The 22,495-nt window shown below is 48.7% G+C and overlaps 2 protein-coding genes and 1 pseudogene across 3 annotated transcripts in view; all 3 read left to right on the forward strand.

The window, feature by feature from the left end:
• The window catches only part of MEGF6 (multiple EGF like domains 6), a 433,964-nt gene that overhangs the window by 174,274 nt on the left and 237,195 nt on the right, over window positions 1–22,495 (forward strand). The gene's annotated exons all lie outside the window — the stretch shown is intronic.
• LOC148482048 (uncharacterized) lies at window positions 18,288–20,543 on the forward strand. Its single transcript, XM_088452611.1, has 3 exons — window positions 18,288–18,537; window positions 19,224–19,648; window positions 19,953–20,543. The coding sequence occupies exons 1-3, from the start codon at window positions 18,288–18,290 to the stop codon at window positions 20,541–20,543; spliced, it is 1,266 nt and encodes a 421-aa protein (XP_088308737.1).
• On the forward strand, window positions 20,712–22,203 carry LOC148482049 (uncharacterized; annotated as a pseudogene).

A 22,495-nucleotide genomic window follows, 5' to 3' on the forward strand; every position in this document is an offset into this window, starting at 1 on the left:
ATGATCTTTTAGGCCCACATATAGCCTGTCCAAGTCTTTTATTTACTCCCAGAGTTTTCCTTGCGCGATCTGTACACATGCATATGCGTATGTGCATTGCATTTTTTTATTGAATTTGTAATAGAATCTAAGGGGTTTATTTACGAGGGAGGCAATCGGGAAGCCGACTGCCTAAATACCGGCAGCCGGCTTCCCGACTCTTATCCCGGCAAGGGTGTCTAGATGTAGACGCCCGCATTTCCCCGACGCCGGGAGACCGACGCCCGGGATCACGATCGTAGTGATGCCGGGCGCCACAAGCGGACAGCTGCATGGGGGGAGGGTTAGGTTTAGGGCTCCCGGGGGGACTTAGGGTTAGGCAGCCCCCCGGGAGGGTTAGGGTTAGGCTAGGGGGAGGGAGGGTTAGGGTTAGGCACCCCCGGGGGGGACTTTGGCATTTTCCGGGTACCATTTAATGAAGCTGCCAGTTGAGGACATGTGAGGTGTCTACTTCTTAAACTAGAGACTCTAATGTACTTGTCTTCTTGCACAGTTGTGCATCGGGGCCTCCCACTTCTCTTTCTACTCTGGTTAGAGCCTGTTTGTGCTGTTCTCCGTTGTAGGAAATGTTCAGTTTCTTGGCAATTTCTCACATGGAATAGCCTTCATTTCTAAGAACAAGAATAGACTGTTGAGTTTCATATGAAAGTTCTCTTTTTCTGGCCATTTGGAGAGTATAATCGAACTCACAAATGTGATGCTCCAGATACTGAACTAGCTCAAAGGAAGGCCAGTTTTATAGCTTCTCTAACAAGCAAACCCATTTTCAGCTGTGCTAACATAGTTGCAAAAGGGTTTTAAAGGGTTTTGTAATCATCCATTAGTCTTCTAACGCGCTTAGCAAACACAATGTACCATTAGAATACTGGAGTGATGGTTGCTGGAAATGGGCCTCTATACGCATTTGGTATGATTCACCGCCGGCCGCATGGCAAATCCCAGCAGCGGCAGCCCGACAGAGGAGGAAATCCCGATCGTCCTAAAGGTAAGTGTAAACTAACCTAATTCTACCCCCTCACCCTAACCCTCCTTTAGGGTGTCTAACCCTAACCTCCCCCCTCCCCCCTGTGCCTAATCCTAATCCCCCCTCTAAATGCCTAAACCTAACTCCCCTTCCCCGCCACCTAAACCTAAGTCCCCGGGGGGGTACCTAACCCTAACCTCCCTCCGAGGATGCCTAACTCTAATCCCCCCTTTCCCTAGCCTGACCCTAACCTCCCAGGGTGGTGTCTAACCCTAAGTCCCCCCTTGGGAGTCCTAAACCTAAAACCGCGGCTGCCCGGAGCCCGGCATCCCTTAGATGCAGCCAGAGCAGGCTTCACCCGGAGCACCGGCCACCATCCACACTCTGGGTTACAAACGTGAGGAAGTCCGGTTCCCGTCACCAAGGGCAACAACAGCTTCTACTGGTATGTGCACAGACTTTCTTTAATCAAGCAGATAAGCGGGACGCCGCAGTCTGCTATACTACTATACAGTGACCACAATTATCTGAGCTTCCCGTTTAGAGACTAATCACCAAGGAACCTGAACTTTTTTATTTTTTTATTATTAATATTGTTGTATCTAATCAGTTCACAATTAGACAGATTAGCTTGTATTTTATCATTTATTTTCCATTTTTGATAGCAGCAGGTTTTATTTGTCCCTACTGCTTTTGTACAACTTTTTGATTTATCCATCAGTAAAATACTTATATAAAAGTTAGTGTCATTCACCATCCTTGACTCACATAGAGGGTACTAAGATTGCTACAGTTTAGCCATCAATAGGTTGAGTGCTAAACCTGCTTACTAATTTTACTGGAACAATTATTGATAGGCAGAGGGTAGCCTATGAGTGTTAGCAGCTTGCCGCAACATACTTGCTCAGTGCGCAGGAACCACTTCTCTAAATATATTCTCTCCAAGACTTTTAGTACATCTACCCGTGCAGTAATGCAAATGCAGAATGAAGGGCAATCAGCATATAAGTTTGACATCTGTGGAAAGTGATTTGCTCTGGCACCAAATTGTGATTTTTATACATTCAAAATCATTAGTTTCTGTGGTAATTACATGAGCCGGAAGCTGCGATTTATTCTGTTTCCACGGTTACTGAGAATTAACAATTTAGGTAACATGTTTTGAAAATGGTTTCCTGTAACTGTTATAATTTTTTACAAATTATATTCAATGGGCTCTATTCATCATCATTTAATTTCTACAAAAGCAGGTGAAAAATGAAATTTTTCACCTGCAATTGTAGAAATTAAATATTCGGGCCATTCATCAAGAAGGTAAAGCAGGAGATATCACAGATATCTCCTACTTACCTTCCTCTCCAGGAATGGCCCGCTGCCCGTTCACTAGTATCACAGATATCTCCTGCTTACCTTCCTCTGGCGGAATGGCCCGCTGTCCCCATACACTAGTATCACAGATATCTCCTACTTACCTTCCTCTGGTGGAATGGCCCGCTGTCCCCATACACTAGTATCACAGATATCTCCTGCTTACCTTCCTCTGGTGGAATGGCCCGCTGTCCCCATACACTAGTATCACAGATATCTCATGCTTACCTTCCTCTCCCGGAATGGCCGCTGTCCCCATACTCTAGTATCACAGATATCTCCTGCTTACCTTTCACTCCCGGAAATTGTAGAAATTAAATATTCGGGCCATTCATCAAGAAGGTAAAGCAGGAGATATCACAGATATCTCCTACTTACCTTCCTCTCCAGGTATGGCCTGCTGTCCCCATACACTAGTATCACAGATATCTCCTACTTACCTTCCTCTCCTGGAATGGCCGGCTGTCTCCATACACTAGTATCACAGATTTCTCCTACTTACCTTCCTCTCCCGGAATGGATTGCTGTCCCCATACACTAGTATCAAAGATATCTCCTACTTACTTTCCTCTCCCGGAATGGCCCGCTGTCCCCACTAGTATGGGGATAAAATTCATCAAACTCTGAAAATACAATATTTTCTAAGCTTGACTGCGGGAGCATTCACCTTCTTCAAATGGCATTTGCTCCTGCCCACAGCTCACAACCCACTTCTACCCTATGGGAAGGAGTCCCCGGTTGCAAAGAGCCATTCTATTGGATCCCTCCGCACCTATCTGGCTCCTTCTGCCAGACGCCGGAGCTTTTGTGCACATGCGTTACCTGTAGGTCACGCATGCGCACTAGTGTCACTGCTCCCCCTTGTGCCGCCAAAAACAGCTCTGACCCTTCGAGGCATGGACTCCACAAGACCTCTGAAAGTGTCCTGTGGTATCTGGCACCAAGACGTTAACAGCAAAGCCTTGGGTCCTGTAAGTTGTGATTTGGTGCCTCCATGGTAGTAAATGTCAAAGTAACATCCAAATGAATTCCAGGATCCATGGTTTCCCAGCAGCAAAACATTGGCCAGAGCATCACACCGCCTCTCCCGGCTTGCCCTCTTCCCATCCTGGTGCGGCGGTGCCATTTCCTCCACAGGTAAGTGATGCACACACACCCGGCCATCCACATGATGTAAAAGAAAACGTGATTTATCAGACCAAGCCGACTTCTTCCATTGCTCTATACTCCAGTTCTGATGCTCACATTCCCATTGTGCAAGTAAGATGCTCACATTCGCTGTGCGAATAAAATGCATTTGAATGGAAAAATTCCCATGAAAAGATGCTCGGCGCTACCGAGTCACTCTGCGCTCACGAGTTATGTGCCGCATTGGAGTATAGATGTTTGTGGACACATCTGTATCATACTTGCCGACTTTATGGCTGCTCCTTCCAGGAGGGAGCAGCCAGATCGGCAGGATGGGGGGCGTGGCCGGGACAATGGGGAGTGGCCGGATGTGTGATGGATTTTTGTGGGATGGGGCGGGGCCACGCAATCAGGTCATTTTGGCCCCGCCCCACTACACAATGCCGATAATACAGGCATTGTGGAGCAGGGGACGGGGCCAAAATGAATCTCTTCACCGGCCCCCTCCGCTGCGGGGATTTAAGTATTAATCGCGGGGGCTTTGGCGACGGTGGGATAGGCGGCTGCCGGGAGGTTGGCCTGCCTTTCAGGGGGGCCGGGAGCTGCACCCGATTTTCGGGAGGCTCCCGGCCAAATCGTGAGGGTAGGCAAGCCTCATCTGTATGCATTAGTCACAGATAAGATAGTGACCTGCATGGTGCAACTTGCATGAGGCTCAGAGTCTCAGAATCCTCCTGATGGAGGTGAATGCCACCTGATATGGGCTGGGGAGCCCTTTTGATACCCCTGATGGGGAGGAAGACCACCTGATGTGGTGGCTTTGAGGACTGAGGGCCTGATTAGGCAAGGGTTGCAAGTGCTGAGACGCACACGGAGACAGACCATTTTTACAATCTAGGTATACATTGCAGTGCGCGAACTAGCCATTGCGATCTGGAATGCGATTGTAGTGTGTACGCAGACCCATCGCAGAGTGATTGACAGGAAGTACAGTTTGTGGATGGTGGTTGTGCGAACGAAAGTGTGTCAGTACGTTTGAACGCCGTTACAGGGGCGTGCATAGTTAAGCCCCCGCCATGGCATACGCAGCCTGACCTCTAGATACCGACAGGAGGTTTAGCAGTTTGTGAGTTCTTACCTGCCTTAATTGTGCATGAGGCTTCGATGGTGCCCGATGTTTTGGGCAAACTTGTAAGGTATTATGGATGTGAGTAAAGTGAAGTGGGCGTCTTTATGTTGTGCTGCAGCGGCACTGCGATCGCAGTCATTTGCATCATTTTGCAGCAGAGCTGCGAAAGCCGACTGCATCATATGCCGGGAAGTTGCTCCACCAAAGATCTGCCCCCCCAGACTCAGTCGCTGGTGCCCCAGGCCCCCACCTTCCATGCCCTCTTACCCGCAGCTCCGTTCGATGCATCCTTGTTGACATCCAGCTCCTGAAAGAAGATCTGCAGCCTCGCTTATCCTCGGGCCTGCCAGGACTCTGCTGCGGCTAGGGCTGGTTGGAGTGGGATGGAAAGTTCTGGGTGTGGGGGGCGCCAGGATGGCTGCATGGGTCCACGGCTAGGGCTGTCCCCAGGGAAGAGTGGGACGGAGAGTTGTGGGTGTGGGGGGCACCAGGACTGTTGCATGGGTCCACGGCTAGGGCTGTCCCCAGGGAAGAGTGGGACGGAGAGTTGTGGATGTGGGGGGCCCAGGACTGTTGCAATGGTCCACGGCTAGGGCTGTCCCCAGGGAGGAGTGGGATGGAGAGTTGTGGATGAGGGGGGCGCTGGTTGTGTCACACTCTCAAAAGAAGCTGCTGAAGAGCAGCGACGCCAATGAGTAGGGACAGGCTATAGATGGACGGAGGTGGCAGCTGGTGGTCTGACATGGAGCTCTCCACTAGTGTATGGTGGCTTCTCAGGTGCCTGGAAGAGGTGTCATGTATTGGGTGGCCGTGACGGTACTCTCCGGGTATATAATTACAGCTCTAAGTGGGGTGAATATCTTGTGGGCAATGGAGGAGGTGCCCCTTCAGTGCTGGAGCCCGGCGTCAGGCGCCTCCATTGTCTCCCGTAGTTCTGCCCCTGGGCTGGTGCAAGTCTCAGTAGTCAGCGTGATATTAATTGGGCTAAGCTGCTGATTGCCCCTGTGAATTATCTGCAAAATTAGTTTTGACTGCCCGAGTAATAGTGTACAGCGCGCAGCGCAGACTTTCCCCTCGGCCCGCGTTGATTGATTCTGACGACCAAGCAAGCTTCTACGTTCTTCTGACAGCTTGTAGCTTTTTTTCTTATGTATATATGTCCAGCAAAATTACTACTTTGTTTTCCTTTTTTGTGAAAGTATGGCATACATGTTCTTTCCTTTGGCTATATATGTTGAATTTTTGATATTGTCTAAGCGGCACAAGTGACTTCCTTTTTTTGCTAAAGTTTTATTGTAGGTTTTTTTTTTTTAAATAAGCGATGAATGAGTTTACTTGACTTGTTTGTAATAACTTTATAGAACCTGTCCCCAGGTTGCTACGACAGGCCTTAGGTCACAACTACAGTAAAATCTAGTTACACAGGCTTGGCCTGCGCCCTGACTTGTGTTATAATGCCTGAGGCCCACATTGATAAAATAACTTCAACTGTAGGTTTTCTAGGTTTAAAAAAAAGTTAAACCCCAGGGTCCTGGCAGATGGGTTACTGCAGAAGGCATCCCCTAATAGGAGGCAGAACCAAGCTGATGGAAAAATATATAATTGGGGAATACAGATATGTCCCCACTTCCATATATCATCTGATACAGGGCCTGATTCAGTAAGGAATGCAGTTGCTTAAACATACGCAATCGTCCGATTGTTGTGTACTGCGCAATGAGTGTGTGCAAACTAGCCACGCAGACCTATGTCAGAGTGATTGACAGGAAGTGCCATTTGTGTGTGGTGATGGGGGGGGTCGAACGAACGCATTCGTGCCAGTGCGTTTGAACGCCTTTACAGGGGCGTACATGAATTATCCACAGCGAACCCATACGCTGCCTGAGCACTCACTGCGCGCAGGAAGTTTAGCCATTCCTGAATGAGGTCAGGTCAACCACTACATTGCGTATGGGTCCGATGTTACTCGATTGTACCAATGTTTTCGCAGTCTTGCTCAGTATTACGGACAGGGCCGGATTAACAATGGGGCGGGTGGAGCTCCAGCTCCAGGCCACCCCATGAAAATAGGCCCACAGGACCTACTGCAGTGCATACTGTGTTGACAGGAAAAAAAACTTTTCCTGTCACCAGTCCACTACAGCGTTCCAAAGCCCCGTCCATTCCGCAGGATTATCTCCCATTCCTTCCACCCCCGGCCCCGTTGCCTGAATCCCCGCTTATCCTCGGGCCTGCTCATAGCTCCGCCCCCAGACTGTCCAAAACTCCGCCTCCAGACAGGCCGACACTGCATTCAGAGTTGCGTTAAGCTCCGCCCCTTCATCTGTATACCGGGATGCTAATAACTCTGCCCCTGGGTTTTCTAAAGCCCAGCCACTGACCCCTCACCCCTCCTTGGCAACTGCGCTGGCACACTGCAGCCGGACACTAGTGAGAAAACTCAGAAAAGTGTACATAACCAGAGGTGGGTGTAATGTCTGTCTGTGTGTGTCTGTCTGTCTATCTATAGAAGTATATATATAGATATATTGTAATGTGTATATAATATACTGTATATGTATGTAAAATGTGTATATATATATACAGTCAGGTACATAAATATTGGGACATTGACAGAATTTTCATATTTTGGCCTCTATTCACCACCACAATGGCTTTGAAATTAAACAAACAAGATGTGCTTTAACTGCAGACTTTCAGATTTAATTTGAGGGTAATTACATCCAAATCAGGTGAACGATGTAGGAATTACAACGGTTTCTATATGTGCCTCCCACTTTTTAAGGGGCCAAAAGTAATGGGACAAACTAAATAATCCTAAATCTAACTTTCACTTTTTAATACTTTATTGCAAATCCTTTGCAGGCAATTACAGCCGGAAGTCTGGAACGCATAGACATCACCAGACGCTGGGTTTCATCCCTGGTGATGCTCTGCCAGGCCTCTACTGCAAATGTCTTCAGTTCCTGCTTGTTCTTGGGGCATTTTCCCTTCAGTTTTGTCTTCATCAAGTGAAATGCATGCTCAATCGGATTCAGGTCAAGGGATTGACTTGGCCATTGCATAACATTCCACTTTTTAGCCTTAAAAAACTCTTTGCTTGCTTTTGCAGTATGCTTTGGGTCATTGTCCAACTGCACTGTGAAGCGCCGTCCAATGAGTTCTGAAGCATTTGACTGAATATGAGCATATAATATTGCCCAAAACACTTCAGAATTCATTCTGCTGCTTTTGTCAGCAGTCACATCATCAATAAATACAAGGGAACCAGTTCCATTGGCAGCCATACATGCCCACGCCATGACACTGCCACCACCATGCTTCACTGATGAGGTGGTATGTTTTGGAACATGAGCAGTTCCTTTTCTTCTCCATACTCTTCTCTTCCCATCACTCTGGTACAAGTTGATCTTTGTCTCATCTGTCCATAGGATGTTGTTCCAGAACTGTAATGGCTTTTTTAGATATTGTTTGGCAAACTCTAATCTGGTTTTCCTGTTTTTGAGGCTCACAAATGGTTTACATCTTGTGGTGAACCCTCTATATTCACTCTTGTGAAGTTTTCTCTTGATTGTTGACTTTGACACATACAGACCTACCTCCTGGAGAGTGTTCTTGATTTGGCCAACTGTTGTGAAGGGGTTTTTCTTCACCAGGGAATAATTCTTCTGTCATCCACCACAGTTGTTTTCCGTGGTCTTCCTGGTCTTTTGGTGTTGCTGAGCTCTCCGGTGCGTTCTTTCTTTTTAAGAATGTTCCAAACAGTTGATTTGGCCACACCTAATGTTTTTGCTATCTCTCTTATGGGTTTGTTTTGATTTTTCAGCCTAATGATGGCTTGCTTAACTGATAGTGACAGCTCTTTGGATCTCATATTGAGAATCGACAGCAACTGATTCCAAATGCAAATGTCACACCTAGAATCAACTCCAGACCTTTTACCTGCTTAATTGATAATGAAATAACGAGGGAATAGCCCACACCTGTCCATGAAATAGCTTTTGCGTTGATAGTCCCATTACTTTTGGCCCCTTAAAAAGTGTGAGGCACATATAGAAACCGTTGTAATTCCTACACCGTTCACCTGATTTGGATGTAATTACCCTCAAATTAAATCTGAAAGTCTGCAGTTAAAGCACATCCTGTTTGTTTAATTTCAAAGCCATTGTGGTGATGAATAGAGGACAAAATATGAAAATTCTGTCAATGTCCCAATATTTATGCACCTGACTGTATATGTATGTCTAATGTGTTTATAGTGTGTGTGTGTATATGTATGTGTATATATATATATATATATGTGTGTATATATGCATGTATGTATAGTATATAAATCTAATATATATATATATATATATATATATATATATATATATATACACACACACACAAATCTGTATGATGTACCGCTGGTCAGGATGTCGCCGGTCAGAAGACCGACAGCGGCACCCAAACCCTAACCCTCCCCCTTTCTTCCTCTAACCCTAACCTCCCCTGGGTGGTCCCTAACCCCCCCTTCCCGCACCCTAAACCAAACCCTCCCGGGTTGGTGCCTAACCCTAAACCCCCCTCCCCGCAGCCTAACCCTCCCCGGTCGGTGCCTAACCCTAATCCTCCCCGGGATGTCCCGAACCCCCCCAACACCGGACTAACACTACCCCTTACCCGTATACTTACCTTTGGGATACCGGTGTTCGGGATGCTGACGTTGGTATCTTGATTCCTTTGGGATCACAGCATCGGCTTCCTGACGGGAGTCAGGATTCCAGCTTTGGTATACAGACGTCCGGCATCCTGTCCCCTGGCATCTTACCCGCAAGTGGTAAATTAAGAGTGTACAGGAGCTTGAGGTGCACATAAGGGGACAGATTCTTGACTTGGACCCAGATCTGGGAGTGCAAGGAGTGGCAAGCGATATGGAAGTCTTCAGAAGCCCTCCCTGCGTTGTATAGAGTACCACCTCTGCACATGTGTGATGTCACACCCACCCCACCGCTCCCAAAGGGACAGTGGCCCTGATTCAGAGCCGGACGCTCTGACAGAGCGCTCGCTCTGAATCAGGGCCGTCCTTCTCTTTTTATAGAGCGGCCTCCCGGCCGCTCGCATAGCTGTGGGTGGCCACCCACAGCTATAGCGAGCGGCCAAAAAGATGGTCGCGATGGTCAAGACCATCGCGACCATCGGGCTTGCAATGAGACCCTTGTGGTAGGGTCTTGTTGCCGCAAGCCCTGGAGTGCTTTCGGCTCTATCAGAGCTGAGAGCACTCCCACTGACATCACTTGTGATGTCAGTGGGGTCGGCCCCAGACGGTAGGTGTTCCCATAGGAACGCCTCCGTCTGGGCAGCCATGCCCCCGGCACGCCCACCAAAGGGGGCATGTCAGTCACCATCGACAGCACGCCCCCTTTGGTACGAGACCCATAGCGACGGCTTGGCCGTCGCTATCCGGGTCTCGTGCATGACGGAGCCGGCTCCGTCGTGCGCATGCGCACTGGGCCAACATCAACCCACTTGCGAGCGCTCAGGTCTGAATTAGTCCCAGTGTCAGCACAAACAGGAAGGGTGACAGGCCCTGGATTAAGGTGTACAGGGGCCCCAGAAAGTTGTTTTATGAAGATTGCCCCCCCCCCCTTGTGCTCACCATCCCCTCTGCTGGTCCTTCCAGTTTGCACTGTCCTGTGCAGTTCTGTGTCACAGCGCATACATGCTGCTCATGTCCCAGCTATACTGCACGGTGACTCTGTATGTGTGCATCCAATCGGATCCCTCCCAAGGAGGAGCTTACCGATAAGAAGCCCATAGGCTTCTATTGGGTAACTCCACCTGAAGATGGCATTACCCATTGGTGCTTTGTACATATGGGGAATGCGGTAAAACCCCCCAAAACTGCATTTTCGGGGGTTTTACCGCATTTTCCCCTTTAGTACATCCCGTCCCAGTCCTACCTGTTCTATTAGCACTATCTCAGGATGGCAATAACAGATTACATTTTTAAAAAAACAAAGAAACAAAAAAGATATATTTTTTATATGTAAAGACTTCTGAGTTTTTTTTTATCATTTTAAATATATTTTTTTATTTTAAACTTATATATTTTTTTTTAATTAACAAAAAAAACTTAATGCCCAACCAAGCTCATGCATACACAGCTGTACAGTAAGGTAGCCCTTACTGCCCTAGTCCAGTATTGCCATTGCAGATATTTATTTTTTTAAAAAGGAACAGCTAAAGAAGGCAGTTCATTTATTCATTTACGGCAGTGACTAGGGATGTGGGATGAACACTTATAGAAATATGACAATGATCTGTGAACAATTTTGATTTTTTTTTTAATTTTATTTAAATTATTCTAGCACTTAATGAAAGACAGACAATAGAGTTCATACTATTTCACACATAGCGCTACTTTTATTGTAATTACTCCACTATAGCCACACCCATGGCACTGGCCACACCCCCTGTGCAGACCACACCTCGCAGCTTACGCCCTCACATCTCTAGTTACACCATCGCAGCGACTGTCAAACCCCCTGCAGCGACACACAATAGTCAATGTAATGTAAATATGTGGACAAACAGAAGCGCAAACCTGTCCACAACCACATTACTGACCCTAAGGATGACAGGTAATCACAATTTACTTCACTTTACTACTTCACTAAATTTTTTCAGGATTTCTCAATAACAAGTGTTTGGCTTAGGGGTGCCCTGAAAACAATGCTGATACTCTATGGCGCCGTGATTCAAAAAAGTTTGGGAACCTCTGCAATAGGCCCTTCATAAATATCAGCTCCAGGCCCATGTAGACAGTAATCTGGACTGATTACGGATGTAAGTAAAGGGAAGGGGGCGGCTTCATGAAGTGCTTGGCGTCTGAGTATTGTGCTGCGGAGGCATTGCGATCGCATTCATTTGCATATTTTCGCAGTGGCCGGGTGCGTACGTCTCAGCATTTGCGTTCCTTGCTGAATCGGGCCCACAGCTGTTTGTTGGTGGAAGCATTATTCATGAAGAAAGAGATGCCTGAACTTCCAGCGGTTTAATGAGTGAGTTCTAAGATTCAAAGTCACCAGAATTTTTGCACCGCGGCCCATCACTTGCTAGATCCAGAACTGATGCAGAGCAGTGGCGGATTTTACCTAGGGGCTGCAGCCCCCCTCCGCAGGAAAGTCCTCCACTTCAGTGAGCCAGTGCAGTCCGTCACCGCACTGGCTACACTGTGACTGGAGGTGGCTTCCCATTGTCAGTCACACACAGGACAGGCAGACCCAGAAGGAGGAGGTGTCTCCAACCCCCTGGGACTTAGTCCGGGCTGCGATTAGCTGTGCCTTTCGGACAGCCCCACACAGCTTCTCGGGGCTGCAGTGAATGCAGCCCCCAGAAGCCGGCGCCTGTCAGAGTTATTGCGCAGGGACCCGGCTGTCCTCGGTCAGACCAGCAGCAGCCTTTATTACTCTTGCTAACTCCTGTAGCACAAATTTATTTGTGTTTGTTACATATTTTTTATCATTATTATTATTATTATTTTCTTTGAGTAGTATGGTAAACTATCTGGCCGGGTATCTGTCAGCACCAATTTTTCAGTTTACTTTTTTGGAAGTCTCTAATGCTGGCTACACACTGGCCGATATATCGGGCGTGCAATTGGTTGACCGATATATCGTGTGTGACGATATATCTGTGAATGATATAGCTCACAGACATATTGCTTTGGCTGTGCAGCACAGATGATGGCAGATAGATCTGCAGATATATTGGTGCATTGTGCTGTGTGTATTGTATGGGCAGTCAGCCAACCGCCCGCACACTCTCTGCAGAGGCTGCCGGTGACTGACAACTCAACATGTGTCCGCCCAGTTGTGACGTCAGTCACGACACATTGGGTATGCACTTACGAGTCATCAGATAGGATGGTGGATCGTCTGGACGGCCAATCTGTCGCCCTGGTGTGTACCCAACTTTAAGTTTACCAATATCCCTACATTGCATATTTTATAAGCGACTCAATACATTATAAAACAAGTATATTTTATGCAACACTGAATAATATCCTTTTCCAGTAGAAGTAAACTTTGTAATCTATTTGCTTTAGTCATACGGGAAGGTCAGTGTTGTATTGTGTATCGGGTGTAGCTAATAACAGAAGGGGTTTTGATGATGAACTGACTACTGGAACTTGATCAAACCTCCTCTGACCTTTCTTACAACAAAGTAATTTTGTAACAATCCTCCCTTGAAATACCAAAGCCACAATTTATTTCTACTGCGTTTATCTACCACAAACCTTTATATGTTTGCATTGAAATTAAAAAAAAATAATAATTTTTTTTTTGGTTTTTTATTTTTCTCCTTTTTTTTTTTTTGTAAATTGATCAAATTGCACAGACAACATAACTGAGGCTGTTATTCCACCTTGGTGTATAGAACTCAATTCACTTTTAACTAGTGCTGTTGCTGCTGCCTATCTTGGGGAATCTAAATGGGGTTTTCCTGGTAGACAAGACGTAGAATAAGAAAATGAGAGACATAAAATCGCTGTATTTCCTGATTGCACCGGCCTGGGGTTGACGCGCCTTTGATCTATTTAAATGAAGTGCACTTAGCATCAATTGTAAGTGTCAGCAGAGAGCAGACACTGTGCAAGTGATTTTATTATCTATGGGGAGCCATCTAAATTACCCTTTTCAAGTTTTAATGTGAGCCATTTAATTAGCAATAAAGACAGAATCATCACATGCCGCCTGTACAGAGGCTCTGAAATCGTGCAGCATAATCCTCTTCTAGGAAGCTACATTCACAAATATAGTGTTGATACAGAAGACTTAGCCAGACTCTTTTTTTTTTTTTTTTAATGCTTCAACCCGGTTATTTCAATTTAGTTTGTGTATCTATCTATCCATCCGATTATGTGTCACAGTCTAAGTCAGTGGTCAGGGAACAGGGGTAAATTACCCCACATGGGGTAAAAATTAAATTCCTGGGGGTAATGGACGGACAGCCGGGCATGCATATGAATCATTCAATGATTCATACGCATGCCCGGCTGTGCTGCAGGGAGGCTCTAAGCCGGACGCCCGCTGAGATGTTATTACCAGCGGGCGCCCGGCTCCCTGCAGCGCCGCGTTAGCCGGAGGCTGGAGTTCTCTTCGGAACTCCAGCTTCCGGCTCTCTCCATGCGCACTATGGGAGAGACGTCACGATATCTCTCCCATGGTCCCGAGGAGCAGCCGGGCGGACTGGAAGGAGGCGGATGCAGGAGCGGGGATTAAGGTAAGTGTTTTTTTTTTTGTACAAGTGGCACTACAGGGGCATAACTATGGGGGCACTACTACAGGGGCATAACTATGGGGGCACTACTACAGGGGCATAACTATGGGGGCACTACTACAGGGGAATTATATGGGGGCACTACTACAGGGGCATAACTATGGGGGCACTACTACAGGAGCATAACTATGGGGTCACTACTATATGATCTCCTTCCTTTCAAATCAAGGGGGTAACGCCCGCGTATCTAAATATATTTTGGGGTAAAAGGTAAAAAAGTTCCCTGACCCCCTGATCTAAGTGAAAAATGTGTCAAGCTTGTCTGTTTATAGTATAGCTTGCAGAATTTAGTTTTCTTCTTTTTTTTAACTATACTGCTATCATTTTACTTTGCTATAGGCCCAATCTTTCCAAGAACTCCTAGGCCAAAAGTCTCTTAATAAATTCGGCAAAATGTATTAAATTATGTAATTTGTGCTCACTGTCATTAGCGTTCCCGCCAGGCTGTTTCAGCGGGGCGCCGCACCCTGCCCTATTTCTAAAGAGCAGAAAGCACCCTTCCCTGCGGCGTGGCGTCCTGTTGAAACAGCCTGCGGGTTCTGTCCCCTCCCGCAGGCCGCAGTGTCCCGCGGGTGGGGAAAATGGCAGTGCAGAGGTCACCACCGCCAAATGTCATCCATGCAAGAGATCAACAGAGGCTATCCCATCTGGTCTTAGCCAATAGAAGGGCTACTGTGGCACAATCGCAGAAAGTATAATGATGGTGGTGGTAATTTCTCATGACACACATAGCACCAAACCTTGCTGCGTAGCCATAGGACAGGCAGAGTGCCCGTGCTAACCCCTGTTCACCTGCGAAACACCTACAGTGGGCACGTGAGCGTCAGAACTGGGCCATGGAGAATGGAAGCAGGTGGCCAGGGATGCATCATGTGGATGGTACAGGCTTCATGTGCGTAGTCTATCTAGGGTATAACTGGCACCAGGATGTGGGAAACAATCCGGTAGTGGGAGTTTTATACTTTGGGCAATGTTCTGCTGGGATGCCCAGGGCCTGGCCATTCATGTAGGTGTCACTATGACATGTACCAGCTATCTAAATCTCATTGCAGACCATGCAGGTCCTTTCATACCAACAGTATTCTCTGATGGAAGCGGCCTCGTATTGCAGGATAAAGTGCCCGGCCATACTGCACGGAATGTGCGAGAATGGTTTGAGGAACACGATGAAGAGTCCAAGGGGTTGCCCTGGCCACTATATTCACCATACCTCATTCCAATCAGGCATCTGTGGAAAGTGTTGGAACAATAAGTCAATGGCTCTGCAGGTCAGACCTCTCATGGCGGCACACGGCAGAGCAATAGCATATAAGGCAGGTAGTCATAATGTTTTGGCTAAGCAGTATATATCTACCTCGTCAACATCCCACAATTCTAAGACCACACCTTTTATGTGGAGAATACCTCTGAGGTAATGTCTAAATTCCCTTCGTGGAGAGGACCCTGACGTCATCAGTTACTGCCCAACGTCATTCCCTACCATCCACGTGGGCATAGTGGGGGAATATAACCTTGTGGCGAATGTAGCGAGCCACCGAGCCCGAAGCATGGTGAGCGCAGCGAGCCCATGAGGGGACAATTTTCTTCTTTAGGTGGCCCTAATGGGCATGGAACTGCACTTCCGCCCTCTCTCACGTCACTTCCAGGTCCCTAGCACCAGTGGCAGGCTGGGCCGGGGGGCAGGGTGCCATGTGCCCCTGGGGCCACAGCGGCATGCGGGCCGCGGGCAGTCTGTGTCACTGTGACACTGACTGCTCCGCGTGTGTAGCGCTGACCGGACGGAGTTTGGTCAGCGCTACACAAGTGACAAACACACAGCCACCGGCAGCTGTGTGTTTGTTTTGATCAGCAGCCAACGAGAGTCTGCCAAATTCTCATTAGCTGCTGCTGCGCCCACTGCAGGAGCCGCTCCATCTTCCGGCTCCCGCAGTGGGCAATGGGAGAAGCGGCCCGGGAAGGACAGACGGAGGAACGGATGGCGATGGCGGGAGCAGGGATTGAGGTAAGTGTTTTTTTTGTTTTTTTTACCGTGTGTCTACTGAGGGAGGGGCGGGCACTACAAGGGGGGACTACTACTACTGGCGGCACTACAAGGGGGGAACCACTACTGGAGGCACTACAAGGGGGGAACTACTGCTACTGGGGGCACTACAAGGGGGGGACTACTACTACTGGGGGCACTACAAGAGGGAGGGACTACTACTGGGGGCACTACAAGGAGGAGACCACTACTACAAGGGGGGGCGACTACAGGGTGGGGCACTGCAAGGTAGAGACCACTACTGGGGATTATTACTGGGGGCACTTCAAAAGGGGGACTACTACTGGGGGCACTACAAGGGGGGGACTACTACTACTAGGGGCACTGCAACGGGGGACTACTAATTCTAGGGGCACTATAAGGGGAGGGGACAACTACTAGGGGCACTGCATAGGGGGAGGGGACTACTACTAGGGGCACTGCATAGGGGGGAGGAGACTACCATTGGGGGCACTGCATCGAGGGACCACTGCTGGGGGTCTATAAAAAGGGCAATACTGGGGGCACTGCATAGGGGGGAGACTACAACTGGGGCCACTATTTAAGGGGCACTGCATAAGGGTTACCACTATTGGGGGCACTGCATGGGGGGTGGACTGCTACTGGGGGCACTATAGAAGGGGCACTGCATAGGGGGTACCACTACTGGGGGCACTATATAAGGGGCTTACTACTGGGGGCACAGGGGGGACCACTACTGGGGGCACTGTATAAGGGGCACTGCATAGGGGGGATCACTACTGGAGGCCTGCATAAGGGGGTCCTCTCCTGGGGCACAGGGGTCACTGCATAGGGGCACCACGACGGGGCTGCCCCTAATCTTTATTTTTACTTACATTAATCACATATAGACCCGCCTCCTCCCTGGAACACTTGAGGGGGGGGGGCGCCGTAGCACGCACGTTCTTCGGGCACCCTGGCTTTACGCTACTCCTCTGCCAGGGCCGCTTGCATGCATTTGCCCCCAGTCTAAAAGTTGCCAGCCCCTGCCTAGCGCGAAGGGGAAATGAGCTCTACCCTACCTTTGACTGTGGTTATACAACAAACAGATAAGCTTGGTCCCTTCTTCATTTCTGCATGCCTGCGCTTAGCACTTTATATACTTATTTATTCATGCACGTACACTGTGAAATTGAACACGCACAAAGTAGAAATAAAGCAATAGCATATAAAAAAATTTTAAAAGTTTATTTTAGTTTTTGGATCTTTCTCCTTCATCCACTAGGGGACACTGGAGCCTCAGTACAATGGGTATAGAAGTGGGTTAGCCGGGAGCTGGCACCTTTAATTAAAAACTTGAATGGTGGCTAGCTCCTCCCCCACTATACCCCCCCCAGGTCAGTGTAAAGTTTGTGCCCTGGGAGCTGGACCTATGCTCAATTAAGGCACACTAAGAGCACTGTTAAAGAAATTACTTTGAGGATGCAGACAGGCAGCCCACTGCCCCTGCCTGTCTGCACCGCTGGAGCTGCCGGGGAGACCTCACCGCCACTGCCTGCGGTCTGCGCTGAGGTCTCCAGCTACAGAGACCTCAGTCTCTGGGGAACCCTAGACGCGCTGCATGCGGCGCTCGTCGCGGGCTTCCCCCAGCATAAACCCCGCCACCGGCAGCCATGGCAGGTTCAAGGTAAGTGCGTCCTGGCTTCCCGACTAGCGGGAGAGTCAGGACTTCATTCAGGCGGGCAAACAAAGCAGCAGCGCTAGTGCGTTGAAGGCGCCATAGCGGAGGGAGCGGAGCTTAAGTCCGTCTTCTGCTCCTGCCTCCCAGCACTTCTGCAGTAGACGCTGGGGGCCATTTTAGAGAAAGGGCTGCTCCTGGAGACTGCACATAAGAAACTGATTAAGGCCAGTAAAGAGGTTTCTTTTAAGGGCTGTTTATTGCACTATTATAGAACTGCTAAGGGGGCATAGCAATCTCCCTCTCTGCCCCCCCTTGGCTAATGTGTAGTCTCTATATCTCTATATCTGTATTCTCACCTACTGTGTGTGTGTGTGTGTGTGTGTGTGTGTGTGAGACAGAGTGCTGCAGCATGGCTTCTAAGGGATCTAAAGCTGCACTAAAGTCTTTCTCATGCAAAAGATGCGCAGAGAAGTTCACACAAGAACAATCTAACTCCTCTCAAGTGTGTGTCTCAGCCGCAGGCTGCCGACACTCCATCCCAGCCGTTATGGTCTGATCAAATAACTTCGGTTATGACTAGACTCTCTGGTGAGCTTGAAGCAGCTTGCAGAGACAGGGAGGTGATTGGGCACGTTCTTTAGCCAAATCTGTGGAGGGACTTACGAAAGTTATGTCCCAGGCCCCTCCTGCTGCCTCGTTTTATAATGTCCCTAATAAGAGACTTATTCAGAATCCTTTACATTGGGATGATTCGGATGATGGGGAAGCGCAGGAACCTGAGGAGGGCAAGGTTCAAGAAGAGGTTCAGTTTCCTGATGAATCGGAACCTATATCACAGGGCGTAGATGCATTAATCACTGCAGTACACCAGGCTTTACACATAGAGGATTCAGAGGTGTCTTCTAAACCGTCTATTTTTGGTAAGAGATTTAGGGCCTGATTTAGAGCTGGACGCTCTGACCAGAGCGCTCGGTCTGAATCAGGGCCCTCCTCCATTAAAATGGAGCGGCGTCCTGGGCTCGTATAGCTGTGGCTGACCACCCACAGCATATACGAGCGTCCAAAAAGATGGTCGCGATGGTATTGACCATCGCGACCATCGGACTTGCGACGGAAACCCTGCGGTAGGGTTTCCCAGCCACAAGTCCTGGAGTGATTTTGGCTCTATCAGAGCCAAAATCACTCCCACTGACATCACTAGTGATGTCAGTGGGGCCGGCTTCAGACGGTAGGCGTTCCCATGGGAACGCCTCCGTCTGGCAGGCACGCCCCCGGCACGCCCACCAAAGGGGGCGTGCTGTCACTCACCATCGACAGCACGCCCCCTTTGGTGCGAGACCCGGAGCGACAGCTTGGCTGTCGCAGTCCGGGTCTCGCGCATGCGCACGACGGAGCTCCCTCTGTTGTGCGCATGCACAGTGGGGAACATCGACCCACTTGCGAGCGTACTGCCGCTTGCGAGTGGGTCTGAATGACCCCCTTAGACAGACTGTCACTTTCCCAGCTTCAGAGGAGTTGGATGATATCCTCACCTCAGCGTGGAAACACCCTGATAAGCGGTTTCAAATCTCTAAGAAAATTTTATCCTATTATCCATTTCCATCAGATAGTAGGAAATTATGCGAAACTCCCCCAGCTGTAGATCCCTCAGTATCCCGCCTTTCTAAAAAGACGGTGCTTCCCGTTCCCGGTGCTGTTTCCTTAAAGGAGTCCTCCGACAGAAAGCTGGAAAACATGCTAAAATCCATTTATACAGTGGCAGCAGTGTCACAGCGTCCAGCACTGGTTAGCTGTTGGGTTAATAAGGCTGTCGAAGCCTGGCCTACACAGCTTGCAGAAGGTCTCAGGTCAGGATCGCAGACTGAAGATCTCATTCAGCTGGCTGAGCAGATTGCAGAATCGTCCGTTTTCCTTGGGGAAGCCTATAAGGACATATGTAGTCTTTCTGCTAGATCTTCGGCTTTAGCTATATCAGCCAGAAGAGCCCTTTGGCTGCGTCAATGGCACGCAGATGCAGAGTCCAAGAGAGCTGTAGAAGCTCTTCTTTTTACCGGAGAATTTCTTTTCGGGACGGAGTTGGATAAGTGGATCTCACAGGCTACCGGTGGGAAATCCACTTACCTACCATCTGCGGCTCCCCCTCTTAGGCGTCCTTCTGCGGGACCTTCCTTTCGGTCCTTTCGTCCCCCCAGCAGGTTTAGAGGACGCTCCAGGGGAGCTCCGGCTTTCTCCCGCGGGTCTAGAGGCCATGGTAGAACTGCAACATCAGCTTCATCCGGGTCCCAGCAGGACAAGACAACAGCAAAGCCCTCCGCATGACTCTCTCATTTCTCAGTTGGGAGATCAGAGGGTGGGAGCTCGTCTTTTACATTTCAGGGAAGTGTGGATCAAGTCTTGCCAGGACGCCTGGGTCAGGGACATCATTACCCATGGTCTGAAGTTGGACTTCAGAATAGATCCGCCTTCTTGTTTTTTCACAACCGGTTTACCTCTGGCATCAGAAAAAAGGGAGGTTATTCTAGAAGCAATACAGAAGCTGCTATTGTCCCAGGTGGTAGTGGAAGTTCCGACCCATCTGAGAGGTCAGGGTTTTTATTCCAGCTTGTTTGTGGTGCCCAAGCCAGACGGCTCTATGAGACTCATTCTCAATCTCAGGGATCTCAACCCTTATCTTCGAACCTTCAGGTTCAAGATGGAGTCTCTCCACTCTGTTATAGCAGGACTCGAGAAAGACGAGTTTCTTGTGTCCATAGACATAAAAGATGCCTACCTCCACATCCCTATCTGGCCTCCTCATCAAGCATTTCTTCGATTTGCTGTCCTAGACTCGCATTGGCAATTTCAGGCACTACCTTTTGGTCTTTCGTCGGAACCAAGAGTGTTCACAAAGGTCATGGCCATCATGATGGCTCTGCTGCGAATTTAGGGGGTAGTCATTGTCCCATATCTAGACGACCTACTGATCAAGGCTCCATCAGTAGCTCGATTGTAAATAGACATTCAATTAACCCAGAATCTTCTCTTGTAACACGGGTGGATCCTAAATTTCAAAAAATCCTCCTTGACTCCGACACAGCGTCTGCTGTTCCTGGGCATGATTTTGGACACAGTGGAACAGAAGGTATTTCTGCCCCAGGACAAGGTCTCCTCCATTCAAAGCATGGTGCGTCTGATTTTGCGGCATCGCAGAGTATCAGTACATCTCTGTATCCGCCTGCTGGGAAAGATGGTGGCTACCTTCAAGGCAATTCAATATGCACGATTTCATGCCCGCCCCTTTCAGTTGGACCTTCTTTCCCAGTGGTCAGGATCCCACCTATTTCTCCACCAGCGAGTCCTCTTGTCTCCCCAGACGAGAACATCTCTAATTTGGTGGTTGAATCCCTCGCACTTGCTGACGGGACGACTGTTCGCAGTATGGGATTGGAATCTCCTCACCACACACGCAAGTCTAAGAGGGTGGGGAGCAGTGACCCAGGGAAGGCATTTTCAGGGGCACTGGACTCAAAGGGAGGCAGGTCTACCCATAAATATTCTAGAGTTGAGAGCAATATTTTATGCTCTCCAACTGGCGCAGCCTCTGTTGCAGGGTCAGGCAGTCCGAGTACAGTCGGACAATGCCACAGCCGTCGCCTATATCAACAGACAGGGCGGCACCAAGAGCAGAGCCGCCATGAAGGAAGTAGGCAGAATCCTGCGTTGGGCAGAGGAATTTGCAGTGGCAATCTCTGCCATCTTCATTCCAGGAGTGGAAAACTGGGAGGCCGATTATCTCAGTCGGCAAGATATTCATCCAGGGGAATGGTCGCTCAATCCTCAGGTATTTCACCAACTAAATCTCAGGTGGGGTCGTCCACAGGCCGATCTCATAGCATCGAGGTTGAACCACAAATTACCAATTTACTGTTCCCGGACCAGAGACCCATAGTCAGCAGCAGTGGATGCCCTGACAACACAGTGGAGGTTCCACTACGTATACTTATTCCCTCCTTTCCCGCTAATTCCTCGCTTACTTCAGAGAATCAAACGCGAGAATGTCAGAGTGCTGTTCATAGCACCAGATTGGCCCAGAAGAGCGTGGTACTCGCAGTTAAGGAATCTGTTGGTAGACGAGCCGTGGCCGCTTCCTCTTCAAGACGACTTCCTGCTTCAGGGGCCGTTTATTTATCAAGACTTAAGGCGGCTTCATTTGACGGCATGGCTACTGAAAGGGCCGTTCTTAGACAGAAGGGAATCCTGTCAAGTGTGATTCCTACCATGATTAGGGCTCGCAAGGAGGTTACATCTCAGAATTACTATCGCATATGGATAGCTTATGTCACATGGTGTGAAAGACGCAATTCACCTCCATCAGTTTTTAAGGTATCACGTCTACTTCTTTTCCTTCAGGCTGGCTTAACGGCAGGGCTTCGTCTGGGTTCCATAGAGGTACAAACATCCGCGTTATCCATTTTCTTCCAGAGAAGATTGGCCTTATTACCGGATATCCAGACTTTTCTCCAGGGAGTAGTCAGGCTTCAGCCTCCCTTTGTGCCTCCTACGGCACCATGGGACTTAGATTTGGTATTGGCTTTTCTCCAGTCTGAAACCTTCGAGCCGCTACAGAGGGTGGAGTTAAAGTACTTAACTTGGAAGGTGGTTCTCCTTTTGGCACTCGCCTCAGCGAGGAAGGTCTCCGAACTGGGGGCCTTATCATGACGTCCTCCTTATCTCATTTTCCATGAAGATAGGGCAGAATTACGCACACACAAATCCTTTCTTCCAAAGGTAGTCTCTGCTTTTCATATGAATCAACCAATCGTGGTCCCTGTGTTTAAGGATGACTTTCCAGCTTCTAGATCCTTAGATGTAGTCAGAGCGCTCCGGATTTATGTCGAC

The sequence above is a fragment of the Taudactylus pleione genome, unplaced genomic scaffold (assembly GCF_031769625.1).
Source record: "Taudactylus pleione unplaced genomic scaffold, aTauple2 ptg000554l, whole genome shotgun sequence".
Classification (NCBI taxonomy): Eukaryota; Metazoa; Chordata; class Amphibia; order Anura; family Myobatrachidae; genus Taudactylus; species Taudactylus pleione.

Bases quoted from the DNA above. Each gene is read 5' to 3' on its own strand.
- LOC148482048 (XM_088452611.1), top strand. From the start codon at position 18,288: ATGTCCCAGGCCCCTCCTGCTGCCTCGTTTTATAATGTCCCTAATAAG. The intron at 18,538-19,223 runs GTAAGAGATTTA...CATTTCCATCAG, and splicing joins TTCTAAACCGTCTATTTTTG to ATAGTAGGAAATTATGCGAA. The intron at 19,649-19,952 runs GTAGAAGCTCTT...CTCATTTCTCAG, and splicing joins ATGCAGAGTCCAAGAGAGCT to TTGGGAGATCAGAGGGTGGG.